Source organism: Vigna radiata, chromosome 7 (genome assembly GCF_000741045.1).
Source record: "Vigna radiata var. radiata cultivar VC1973A chromosome 7, Vradiata_ver6, whole genome shotgun sequence".
Classification (NCBI taxonomy): Eukaryota; Viridiplantae; Streptophyta; class Magnoliopsida; order Fabales; family Fabaceae; genus Vigna; species Vigna radiata.
In genome coordinates, this window is record NC_028357.1 from 4,751,956 (window position 1) to 4,765,260 (window position 13,305).

General features: G+C 34.6%; 1 protein-coding gene across 2 annotated transcripts; it reads left to right on the forward strand.

Moving 5' to 3' along the window:
* The first annotated feature begins 1,462 nt into the window (after positions 1–1,462).
* Positions 1,463–8,744, forward strand: LOC106768601 (probable apyrase 7). Of its 2 annotated transcripts, none has more exons than XM_014653838.2 (3): positions 1,463–3,538; positions 7,346–7,676; positions 8,110–8,744. In XM_014653838.2, exons 1-2 carry the CDS (start codon positions 1,720–1,722, stop codon positions 7,651–7,653), a joined length of 2,127 nt encoding a protein of 708 aa, XP_014509324.1. In that variant the 5' UTR covers positions 1,463–1,719; the 3' UTR covers positions 7,654–7,676; positions 8,110–8,744. The 2 variants fall into 2 exon arrangements, with proteins under 2 accessions (XP_014509324.1, XP_014509325.1); XM_014653839.2 differs by having other exon boundaries at positions 8,118–8,744.
* Positions 8,745–13,305: the final 4,561 nt, after the last annotated feature.

Here is a 13,305-nt window from a genome sequence, read left to right on the forward strand (position 1 = left end):
GGTGTTGAAATTATATTTCAAAGTTACAACAAATTGAAAACAAAATTATTAATGAAAATTAAAATATAGTTTGAAATTGATGTTATTTCTTAAGAGTTTGATAACATATTTTGTATTATAAACTAGAAACTCACCCTGATCTGATAAAAATAATATTAATTTTAATAAAAATCATGATATAACCATTATTCATTTTGCCCTATTATTTTATTGACAAAATGTGTGTTTTAAAATATTAAATTATTCAAATACCAAATAATTAAGAAATGTGAAACTTTTCTGAAATTATAAATTTTAGCGAAATAAAATTTCAAAATTTGTGACCTAATTGACCTAATCCAATTTAATTTGAACAAAGGTGAGTTGGGTTAGGTTAAATTAAATCTAATAGAAAAAAATGTAGAAACAAATGTTGTCTTAATTATTATTATTTTTTTATTGAGTTGAGTAATGAGTTTTTCCAAATTTAACTCAACTCTACCTGTCTGTATCTCTATTAAATTAAAATATGAAAAGTCTTAAAAGCTATAAATAAATTAAGAAATCTATCAACACAAAAAACAAAAAAAACATATCAATTTAATCAGTAAATTATATAGAAATCTTACTAAAAACATTGTGACGGAAATGAATGGTTTGTTAAGACACGACAAAGCTCAAAAGAAAAAATATACAGCAACAATGCTATTTAAAATAAACAAAAAAACATAAATAAAAACAGACCATATCAATTTATCATTTCACATAAGATCTCGAATAAAATTGTCCAAAAACAAAGGAATTTTGGCTCAAAATAATGTTGTCTTAGGTACCAAATAACTTAAAATGGAAACTAAGTAAATAAAAAGAATGATATTAAAGATAACAGAATTTGGTTATTTTACTTAGATATAATATCAGGAAACTACATCACCCCAAAAGGATAAGGTAAAAGAAATTCTGGTTCAAAATAGTGTTGATTAAGATATGAAAAAGTCGAAAAAAAAAGGAAATAAATGAAGAAGCAAAAATTGGAAATGGATTTAATCGTTTGCATCCGAAATGATAAAATTACAATTTGTGTATTTAGGTCACTATCGAAAGACCCAAAGTCCCTTGGAATTCCAATGATGTTTGAATGGTTGAAACCTACGATGAAAACGTTGTTTTACTCTTTCACATAGTAATGCTTTGACTCGGTCTTCTGAGTCTGCGTTAAGCTTCATATACATACATAAATTTAATATCATTAAATTCAGACCAAAAATGCCCAGAAAAAGCAAAACAAGTTGTTTCAACATCAACATCAAACACTTAATCAACACAATAATAAAACAATATAGTTATCAGAACTTCAACTTATACAAACCACCATTTTTGTCACCTAAACTATGAATCACAGAAATGGGCCTTGGCAGTTAAGCCCATAGGGCCCAAGAAGTAAAGGAAACGCCAAAACTAAGAAAAGAAAGAGGAAGAAAAAACCGGTTTCGGTTGTTGTGGTGTGTGTGTGTTTTGCACTCACCAACGACGCAGTTGTGTTGTGTGCAGAGAGAGAGAGAGAGAGAGAGAGAGAGAGATCTGCGTATATTCTATTTCCGTCTTCAGTGCAGTTTAATCTTCAAACTGACACTACCCAACACAACTAATCATTCACTCCGATCTCATTGAACTGAACCACCATGAACCAATAAGCCAAACCCGACCCAACCAGATCCAATCCAACAACGTCTCAGAGACATGGTCTTTGCCAAACTCCAGGGTGCGAAGAACAACCTCCGAATCTCTTCCTCCCTCCAGGATCTATCTTCCTACCGGAACATCGACCCGGAACATGGCCTTCTCCGAGACCCCATCAACGCAAGTTTCTCCAAGACCAAACCGCTCCAGCTCCCCAACCCGGTTCGCCGCAAATGCCTCGCCCCGATCGCGATCATTGCCTTCCTCCTCCTCATCCTTTTCCTTCTCTACATCTTCTACTCCCACCAAGCCTCCCCCAAATACTACGTCGTTCTCGACTGCGGCAGCACCGGGACACGTGTCTACGTCTACAAGGCCCAAGTCCAACAACCGCACTCCACCAACTTCCCCATTGCCATCCAATCCCTAAAAGACGGCCTCCGTAAGAACCCCGCCAGTGGCCGCGCCTACGACCGGATGGAGACCGAACCGGGCCTCGATAAACTCGTCCGCAACGTAACCGGTTTGAAAACCGCGCTCAAACCGCTTCTAAAATGGGCGCAGAAGCAGATTCCTGAAGCTTCCCACAGGTCCACTTCCTTGTTCCTCTATGCCACCGCCGGGGTCCGGAGACTCCCCTTCGATGACTCCAAGTGGCTGCTCGATAATGCTTGGAACGTGCTTAAAGGTTCGCCTTTTGTGTGTCGGAGGGCTTGGGTGAAGATCATTTCCGGCACTGAGGAAGCTTACTTTGGCTGGATTGCCCTTAATTATGACAGTGGCAATCTCGGCGTTGAGCCCCGTAAGGAAACCTACGGTGCCCTTGATTTGGGCGGTTCTTCTCTTCAGGTGACGTTTGAGGGTTATAATCAACAGCATTTCAATAGTGAGACTAGTTTGTATGTTAGGATTGGGTCTGTAAACCATCATTTGACTGCTTATTCTCTTACTGGTTACGGCCTCAATGAGGCCTTTGATAAGTCTGTTGCGCGTGTTTTCAAGAAGTTTGGGTATAGTGTTGCGGATGCTGTGAAGGGGAATGTGGAGGTTAAGCATCCGTGCTTGCAGTCTGGATACAAGGAGCGCTACACGTGCTCGCATTGTGCTGCTTTGGCGAAAGGAGGGGAGAGTCCTAAGGTTGAGGGGAATGAGAATTTGTTAGGGAAGAATGAAGGATTGAAGACCACGGTGACTCTTGTTGGCGTGCCGAATTGGCAGGAGTGTAGCGCCCTGGCGAAGGTTGCTGTGAATTTGTCTGAATGGAGTGATGTTAGTCCTGGTCTGGATTGTGAGATTCAACCCTGTGCTCTTGGTGATGACTTGCCTCGCCCTATGGGACACTTTTATGTGATTTCTGGATTTTTTGTGGTGTATAGATTTTTCAACTTGAGTGCAGAGGCCACGCTTGAGGATGTGTTGGAGAAGGGTAGGGAATTCTGTGAGAAGAGATGGGATGTTGCAAAGACGAGTGTTGCTCCTCAGCCCTTTATTGAGCAGTACTGCTTTCGGGCACCGTATATTGCATCATTGCTTAGAGAGGGTTTGCACATTACCGATAAGAGTATAACTGTTGGTTCTGGAAGTATCACTTGGACACTTGGAGTGGCTTTGTTGGAAGCTGGGAAGGCGTATTCTGTTAGATTTGGCCTTCGTGGTTTTGGCTTGCTTCAGATGAAGATGAATATACCTTTTCTTGTTCCCATTTTGATACTTTCGTTTATTCTTCTGCTTTGTGCTTTATCGTGGGTTGTCAATTGGATGCCAAGATTTTTCCGGAGACAATATCTTCCATTTTTCAGGCATAACAGTGGGTCCAGTGCATCTGTCCTTAATATCCCATCTCCATTTCGGTTTCGGCGGTGGAGTCCAATCAATTCTGGTAAGCTAATTGCACAACTGATATCTGAATTTTTGATGATCCAATAAATTCATTTTCTGCACTTACAATACAAATAAGCACATGGAAGCAAGCACATTCATAAATATTTTCCCATTGATTTTGATAATTTTCTCTTCTTCACACCTGTTCCACGATCATCATCATCTTCTTCTTCTTCCTTCTTTGGTCATTGCTTCTTCTGCCATTCTTGAACATCCAGTCCGTATAATATCCATCCAAATGAGAACCCAATTTGGGTTCTCATTTCCTTCATTCTTGATAGATCAAATTACCATTCTTAAGCACAAATTCTATCCAGGTACAAGTCAAAGAAGATAGCAATTAATATTTCTTCAGAACAGCCACAACCTATTGATTCCCTTGCTAATTATTCTCCTCTTTTATCTGGTATCAGTAAAGAGAAAATTCACAGTCTCTTGACCAAATGCCTTTTTTTCTCTTAATAATCTGACATCCTGCTTGAGGTGTCGGAGTGTTTGACATGTTTTTGACACTAACCTCTCTCTGACACAAGCCCGACATTCTTCGTTAGGCATCTAAGTAAAAACATATTTTGTTGGCTAAGACACTTAAGCCAACATCTCAAATAGCTTGGACGTTTGTATGGAGTCAATCTACATCTTCTTATGGATAGACGTTTTAATGATGCTAGAATTATATAAAAACTAGATCTATTTTTTAAACATTCAGCTAAATATTTTGTGAGGCATATTTTCAATCAAATCTTAATTATCAATTTAAATATTTTGTTCTGTTGGTTGTGCTTAGTTTCACTAGACATACAGATGCACTTTGCTGGTGTACTATATTTTGAACCTTAATTGTGTTGGAGCTGTGTCCATATTCGTGTTGTGCCTTGTGTCTATATTAGAGTCCATGCTTGTGCTTAGGAAACATAATTAGATTATTTTTGTTTAAAACGCAACAAAATAGATGAACCTTATAGCATTCTTCCTTGTTAGGTTATGCACCCCATTTTCGCTACTGATAATTTCTGATGACTCCATAAATGTATTTAATGTAATAGCATGAAATTTCTGCAACTTAAACATGTAGAAGCAAAAATGTGTTGTATGCATGAATTATCTTAATCAGATTTTCATAATACGATTCTTGGTATGATTATCTTGTGTATGGGGTGTGCACTTTATGATTGACTGTTAAGAATAGATATTTGTGTTAAGTTTTCTTGCTTTTCAGGTTAAATAGAGTAATGCAAATCCAATTATGCTTTATGCACCTTAGCGTTCTAGTATGTGAAACAAAATTACCTTTCCTTTAAATTCTGTATTGATCATAGATATGGCTAAGTAGAACTTATAAAGGCTTAGGCGATCCTCACCTCATGAATTAGCTTTTGTGGTTGAATTAGGCTTAGGTCGAATTCAAGATGATATTAGAGGCTGGGTCCAATATTGAGCTATGCATAATTATCCAAAAAAGAAATCTAACTACCTGTTCCCACTGCTTTCCCAGTGCAATGTACCTGGCCTTTGGGTTTTCCCAGGGCAATATAGAAAAATTCAATCCTATTATATCCATCCTCCAAATGTCAATCCTAAGTGTGAGATATGTGTTGATATCCTACTAAACTATAAATATGACTGGAGTATAGTTTACTATAGCTTGGACAATTCTTGTATGATTGTCATGAGATAGCTTTTTGAGTTGAGTTAGGCCTAGCTCAAATTCAAGAACTTTTAATATCTTCATCCCTTATCTGAGAAGAACATTGCCCCAACCTTTCTAGATTGTCCCTACAAGAAGTTAATCACCCCATGTTTTTGTGTTGTGTGTGCACGTTTCCTGCCAATATTATGGAAGATTGCAGCCCACTATTAGAGCACAGGGATGAAAGATCATCTTTGCCCCTTTTTTTGAGTTTTCCAGTCCATATGCTTTCATGGTGTTTCTTTTTTATTTTATCTGAAGATTCCTATAGGTTTTCAAACCCTCCTCATTCAACGCCAACACTGATTTCTGTTTCAATACAAAACACAAGCAACCCTTGGACCACTGCTCGTTGACAGTTTTTTTGTCATGCCTGGTGTTTTTCTGGCACACCAAAGTGCTCGCAGGAACCCTCTTCTGTGCACCTGCCTGCATTCACGTCTCTTGTCATGCAGGTCTGCTGATCTGCTCTGTTCTGATTTGTGAGTGACAACTTGCTCACTAGTGTCATCATTTTTATTTTGTTCAGTACCTGTAAACTATTCCTGAAAAACATTGATGCCGCATGTGAAGGGTGTGTCACGCTCTGTCTGACATTGAGACTTCCCAAAACATCCTGAGCTTCTTTGACTCAGGTGGGATGCATCTCTCAAGATCCAAATGTAGCGATGCCATTTTTTTCTGACTTGTCAACTTAAATTTAAAATCTTATCTTATTTTCCATTGAGATTGTGTTGATTAAGTAAAAAAAAAGGAAACAATTTAGGGACAAAATCCTTCTCAGTTTCGCAGTGCTCTGTTCTTCTGTTATGTTCTTCTCCTTCATCCCTCCTCCTTCTCTAGTGAATGCGCTTTTGGTGGCTGTTTGCTTCATTGTCAACTCGCGCCGCATCCTCTGTGTGGCTTATTATGTCGTGGCCTTAAGATTTGTTTCCTTATCTTTTAGTGTTTTTTAGTCTCCGATGGTTTGGCAAAACAGGAGCATGTCATTCCTTGTTCTTATTCCCCTGCTTGTGCTTTCTACTAGAAGGCACTAATAATAATGTTTTTGTTTTTTAGTTATAAAGCCAACTCCTTCTTATGCTTTTTATTGTATTTATGAAGTTATACTACAACATTAGAAACTTGTGTATAATTGTGAAGCTGTTAATTTGTCACTTGATGATCTGGAACTAGAGGCTATGTTTTTCAAAGATGATGATCAAGGAGGACACCAAATCAAGATTTGATCTTTTAACTTTTGGACCAACTAGAAATATTATCACTATGCATTTATTTTTGTGAGACTCATTATTATATGAAATATTATGACATGTTTCATCTTTTATCTTGGAATTTTTTTTAAGAGTTGCATTGTGAAATGATCTCTTGTTCCTTTTTAGTATTGTTTTTATATTCTCAGTTAAATTCTGAATGAATTTATAAATACTATATATGAACGGTGCTGTATGTTTTACACATTAGCCATGTCGGTGTTGATGGTTCTATGCTCCTCCATGAGATGTTGGAGTGTCATAATGCTTCCAACACCATCGCACGCCTGACACTTGTTGACACTGCACATGCATATGATTACTTCTTTTTCTTGTCAGCTTGGACATGACTTGGACACTAGGCTTAATCATAACTAGACACTTCAACGACAGTTATTATGTAAAAATAAATTTACTATTTTAACTCTGATATAAAAAAAAGAAAAAAAAAAGATGATACTCTGTAGTATACTAGTATTATCTTGTGAGTCATTATAATAGGGAAAAGTATGATGCTTGGCAAGTTGGTTTGGGAATCTTTGGAGTGAATAATCTGTTATTGATGTTTAGAGTTAATTTGGTAGATGCTATGGCTTTGAACTGATGTAATGAACAGTCCCTCCGTAAATGATATTAATTGAAAGACTGTAATTTATATCACTATATGTTCTAGTTATGTAGCATTTGCAATTGCCACAAACGTGCATCATGTACTTCCACAGATACTGAGCTAGGTTTCAGATTCTTTACAAATGATTGTTGATATTTTGAATGTCTTTGTGTAACCTGTGTACTCTGTTGGTGATAATTCTTTGTGATTGAGCGAGCTTTGAAGTCATTGTATGTACCTATGGTATTGCAGGGGATAGAATAAAGACCCCGCTCAGCCCAAGAGCCGCAGCTTCACAGGGTAGATCGTTTAGCCCGGGGCAGGGTCTTGGTGATAACAGTGGCAACATCCAGCTGATGGAGTCTCCCTTTCATCCATCAACTGGTAGTGTTGTGCATAGTTATTCTTCAAACAATTTAGGGCAGTTGCAGGTTGACAGCAGTAGTATAGGGGCATTCTGGTCGTCCCACAGAAGTCAGATGCGTCTGCAGAGTAGGAGATCTCAATCTCGAGAAGACCTGCATTCCTCATTGGCTGAGACGCATATGGTGAAGGTTTAGGGGGTGATCTTCTGAAAACTTTGGTATGCTTACACTGATATCTTCTTGAAAGTTACAGTTTTTTTATAAAACAACACGTTTTTTTTCCTTTTGGTTATCTTTACCAATACGTCGTAGGCATTCTTTTTTGTAACATAAGAATAGTAATAGGTAAATTCTAGTAAAGCACACATGCATATTCTTTTTTGTTGATTGTCCTTTCTATATTTTGCAAGTTACTAATACAAATTTCTTAACCATACTAATTAAGATTTCCACGCATTTCTCTTATGTTTGTAAATGCTGTTGTTCATTAGCAACAAAATTTATGGCTTGACACGAGTAGTAGGCCAATTAAATTGGACTGCTCAACATGAAAATTTTCTGGGCATTGCCTGAACATCTTGTTAATTGTCATCTGTAATGATACTTTTTCACAATTCCATGCAAATTGTAAAACATTGATACATCTCCCAGCATTTCAGTTTTTGTCATGGAGATGACCAAGGGGGCTAAAGAAGAGTTGGCAAGATTGTTTTATTCCATTCTAATTTACATCTTCTGGATCGTACTTCTAAACTGATTTCTTCCACGAGATGCATAGCACAACAAACAAGTTCATCATTCCTAATCACACTCTCCTTTAGTGGCTTCTGAGGATCCATGTTCTACTGTCACTGTACAGTTTTCCGGTACCATAAGCCTTTTGATTATGAATGAAGCATCAAAGTGTGGCAGAGAGAATATCTTCAAACTGATGAGATCAATTCATTTGTGACTATTTTCTTGCCATTTTTTAGAGTAATAAACCTCCATTACTACAGAGAATCTTCCCATGCTTCAAAGGGGACTTGTGACTGGAAAGCTCTAAAAGTTAGATCTCTTAGAAAAGTTGTAATATAGTACAATGCTCACATCTTATATGTCAAATAAGCTATTGAATCCAGTTTCACCTTGCAACCTACTTACTTACTCCATTTTCTTCCTAAAGACGTTATGCTACTTTCCAATGAAGCAAAGCCTTCAGCTTGAATATTTATACAGCAAATAGCATTCATTACTATAGATGTTCGGATCCCAAAATAAATAGCATCGATTTTATTGATAGAGAACTCTATCTTTGTGAATGTTTTTGAAATTTTTTACAGTGATCGGTACTTCAAAAATGTAATTATTATGACTTTGATTTTAATGCATTGACAATTTATAGAAATTTTGTATTATACAATATATGACTCGAGTTTGACTGCAAGACCTCACGGAAATTATAAAAAATTTTAGTTCCTATAGAACCATTCAAATGAGCTTGGCAACAGAATAAATCTACACTCCTACCAAATTATAACTTATGCTAAGCATGTACAAAAAATTATAATCTAATTATCTATGATAATTCATATTTAGATAAGTGAGAAAAAGTTATATTGTCGGTAAATTCTAATTCTAAAATGTAATTAACTCCATTTCTTTATTGAGATAAGTTTATATCTATTGCATAAAATAGGATTGAAAATTTGTTATAGTAATTGTAGCTTGTAACACTGGCTAATATTTCTTTATTTCTTCTTGTTATATGCAAGTGTTCTAATATTAGTTTATTTTTTATTTATGTCATATAAGAATTGGTTAACTGAGGTCAGACTAATGGTTCATGCCTATGACATGGTGGTTATTATATATATATATATATATATATTGTTTCGGTGGAATTGGTTTGATGGTCGGTTGATCTTTTTTTTTTCTGTTCTCTTTTCAATCGTTTTAATCTTCCGATGGATGTTGTGTAAAGAGTTTTATATTTTATTTACGATAGCTCGAGATTCTTTACTTAAACGTCAATAATATATTTTATAAAGCTTGTAGTAACTAAGTACATTAATTAATCATTAAACCGGACAATCAAATTCAATAATACTTGTTAATTGTTCATTAATACTAGATTCTTGTATAATATGACCCGGACAATCAAATTCAATAATACTTGTTAATTGTTCATTAATACTANATTCTTGTANAATATGACCTGGACAATCAAATTCAATAATACTTGTTAATTGTTCATTAATATCATATTCTTATACAATATGACCTGTCAATCACTCATAAATAGTGTATATTCACATTTAATATGACCATTAAACATATTAATTGGTCATTAATGATTTTTACCTTTCCTGATTGGTGTTGATCTGACCATCGGTCGGTTGCTTGTTTTGGCCCGGATTCTTCTTAGCCAGTCGGTCACCGGGATATAGTACATATATCAAACTATTTTGAAATATAGTTCTTAACCATTCTTTTGACCTCCACTAACTAATTCTAAGTCAATTATTTTTTTACTTAGGGTTTAGGATTTATTTTAAACTTGAAAATTTTCAAAACAATTTATTTATAAGTGGTTAATACAGATTAAGAACCTGGTTAATACATGTCCTACTATTGGTTAGTACAATACAAATGTCTAATTATGTATTATTCTATAAATCTGGTTGGCTTTAAGGTGTCTAATATGAGGTGTCGAGAGTAATAGATCTTTAAAATTATTTAAATCCTTTAAAATGAATTCTAAGTCAATTATTTTGATTTGGTGTTTAGTTTAAACTTGAAAATTTCCAAAACAATAGTGGTTAATACAAAATTAAAACTAAGTTAATACATCTCATAACTCCTGATTAATGGTATGAATGTATATTATTCTATAGATACGGTTGTCTTTAAGACTGCTTTAAGAAATGTCGAGAGTAAAAAGATTTTCTTTGACTTTTTCTTTCCTAAACTGGTACTCATGCACGGTTACCTTTTCTTTCCAAAAATGTTAGTCATACATGGTTATCTTTTTTTCAAAACTGTTAATCATACAGGATAACCTTCTCTTTTCGAAACTGATAGTCGTGCATGGTTACTTTTTCTTTCCAAAAATGTTTGTTTTTCTTTATGAAACTGTTAATACTTTTTCTTTCTAAAACTGATAGTCGTGGATGTTTATTAGTAGTAGACGGTTATTTTTTTTTTCGAAACATGCACGGTTACCTTTTCTTTAAAAGCAAACCTTACCTTCTCTTTTCGAAATAGTCGGTCATTACACCAATGACACCTTTTTTTGGGTTGGTGTTCTGCTACATTTTATTTTCATTCCCGCCAATAGTTCTTCTTTATTATTGCTTCCCTAATATATAGGCCACCTTATATTTTATTTTTGTTTTCACAAAATTGCTTCAGCTATATTCAGTAGATGAAGGTTAAGAGAGAAATAAATATATTTGGAGATCTTACCATTCATTATAGTACGGTCTTTTATGCACACAGTACAAAACTGCAAACAACATTTCTGATATGTTTAATGCCCATTCTCTATTATTTTGTTACTTATTTTTTTCATCAAGATATAGTACTTATTTATAGTACTAAACTATTAACAACTTGTGTTACTTGTATAGTGTTGGCTGATCTTTTGGGGTCTCTATACTACTATGACAGTTGCTTGGGACAAAGGATCCAAGAAATGGGAAAAAATTATTGTCTTTGTTGGTCGATGTCTAAACCTCTATCAATCATAGATAGATTGCACATTCAATTATTGGATATCCTAAAGATGTGCATTGTGCACTTGAGAGTGAACATGAGGCCAAAGCTGTTATGCTTAATGACCACTTTTTGCATAGTTATGGATTTCTTAATTGATGGTTTAATTATTGTTCTTGTTTCAGTTTTATTATTAATTTGACTTTGTTAAGCATGTCGATCCTTGGATCTATCAAAGAGGAAATTTACTGAAAAGATATAATACCAATGAGGTTTGATTCTAATCATATAAGAAATTGACATCACTCTTTATCTAATGGATTAATGGATCTTCAACCTTATATGGTGTTTTACTTTCTCATTTCTATCTAATATGGATAGATTCACACTTGGAATCCTAACAATCTCTCTTTTCAAGAGTGAGTCCCTTCCACGATGATACACTTCCCCTCTAGTGGAAGCATTCGAGTACCCATTCATCTTAATGAGACACACTTATTTGAAATCCTTTGTTTTTGATATAGGGACCATTATACTCATCTGAGCCTATATCACTTGTTGGGTCTATCGAAGAGGAGGTTTACTGAAGAGATACAATACCAATGAGATTTGAATCCAACCACATAAAAGATTGACATCATTCTCTACCCAAAACCTTGACAATGAATTAATGGATCTTCAACCTTGTATGGTTCTTTACTTTTCCATTTCTACAATATGGACAGAGTCACACATGGAATCCTAACAGCAACTATATCACAAGAAACAAATATAGAATCTAAAAAGGTAAATATAATATGGCGTTGTCTCTTGATTTTGATTCTAATAGAATAACAATATAATATTTTTTTGCCTTCATATTTTTTGTCTTGTTTGTCGAATCTGACATGTCTTAGCATTGGGACAAGGTATGTGCATTGAATCACGGGTTATCGAAAAAACAACAACATAAACTGAAAAGTACCTGTTTAGTTTGATGCTAAGGAGGACAATAAAAATATTTGTATCAACAATTTATTTATGTTGAAAAAGTTCAAATTCATTAAATTTTTGCTTCAACTCTTTGTCTGCAAAATAAGTTTTATTCAATCAGTGTAACACCCAGGGGAATTTCTTTGTCTTTGACCTCTTGGATGACCATAAATACTCAACGATGCATACATTCAAAACAACAACAAATCCATTTTAATCAATTTTGGTAGGAGAGTGAGTGAGTTTTTTATGCATAATTCAGGAAAGAAACCAATTTTTCAAGGATAGTTTTTGCCATAGTTAAAATTTCCTAGATATTTTAAGGGTAAGGGAGTGAGTGAGTAATTTTAGTGGAATTGAAACAAAAATTTAATAAATTTAAACTTTTTCAATAACAATAAATTATTGATATGAATATTTTTATCGTCTTCCTCAGCATCAAACCAAACATGGTATTTTTCCGTTTATGTTATTGTTTTCTTGATAATTCATGATTCAATACACATACCTTATCTCAATGCAAGATATGGTTTATCCTAATCCTACGAAACAAAAGATATAAAGGTAAGGAAATATTATATTGTTAGCTTATTAGACAAGAGAATATCATACTATATTTATCTTTTAAGATTCTATATTTGATTCTAGGATGAACAAAGTCAAATTAATAATAAAAAATAAACAATAACAATAACTAAATCATTCTATTAAGAAATTCACATTTATGCAGAAAATGAACATTAAGCATAGCAGCTTGGCCTCATCTTCACTCTCAAATGCACAATGAACAGCTTTAGGATATCCAATAATTGAAGGTTTGCAGTTTATCCGTGATTAATGCAGGCTCAGATATCGACTAACAAACACTCAATAATTTATTTCCATTTTATGGGGCCTATGCCTTTGACCATGAGCTGGAAATCTTTAAGACATTTGGTTCAAAGACTGATTTTGATGAAAGCAAGAGTGGAGCATTAGAATCCGTACCTTATGATGATTTTTAGGTGTTTTGTATTATTCTTTTTTCATATTTAGAATTGTTTTTATGTTGATTTGCTCATTGTGAACTGCAGCCTGTTGAAGGGGTGGTTCAGCAGCAACAGCGGTTTTTCTTATCTTGTGTTCTTTTAACAGTTTCATGCAATTGTAAAACATTTCAAGTGTCAAAACAATTCTAAA

Excerpts from the sequence above, each read along its gene's own strand:
- LOC106768601 (XM_014653838.2), top strand. The coding sequence starts at position 1,720 with ATGGTCTTTGCCAAACTCCAGGGTGCGAAGAACAACCTCCGAATCTCT. Across the intron at positions 3,539-7,345 it reads GTGGAGTCCAATCAATTCTG|GGGATAGAATAAAGACCCCG; the intron begins GTAAGCTAATTG and ends ATGGTATTGCAG.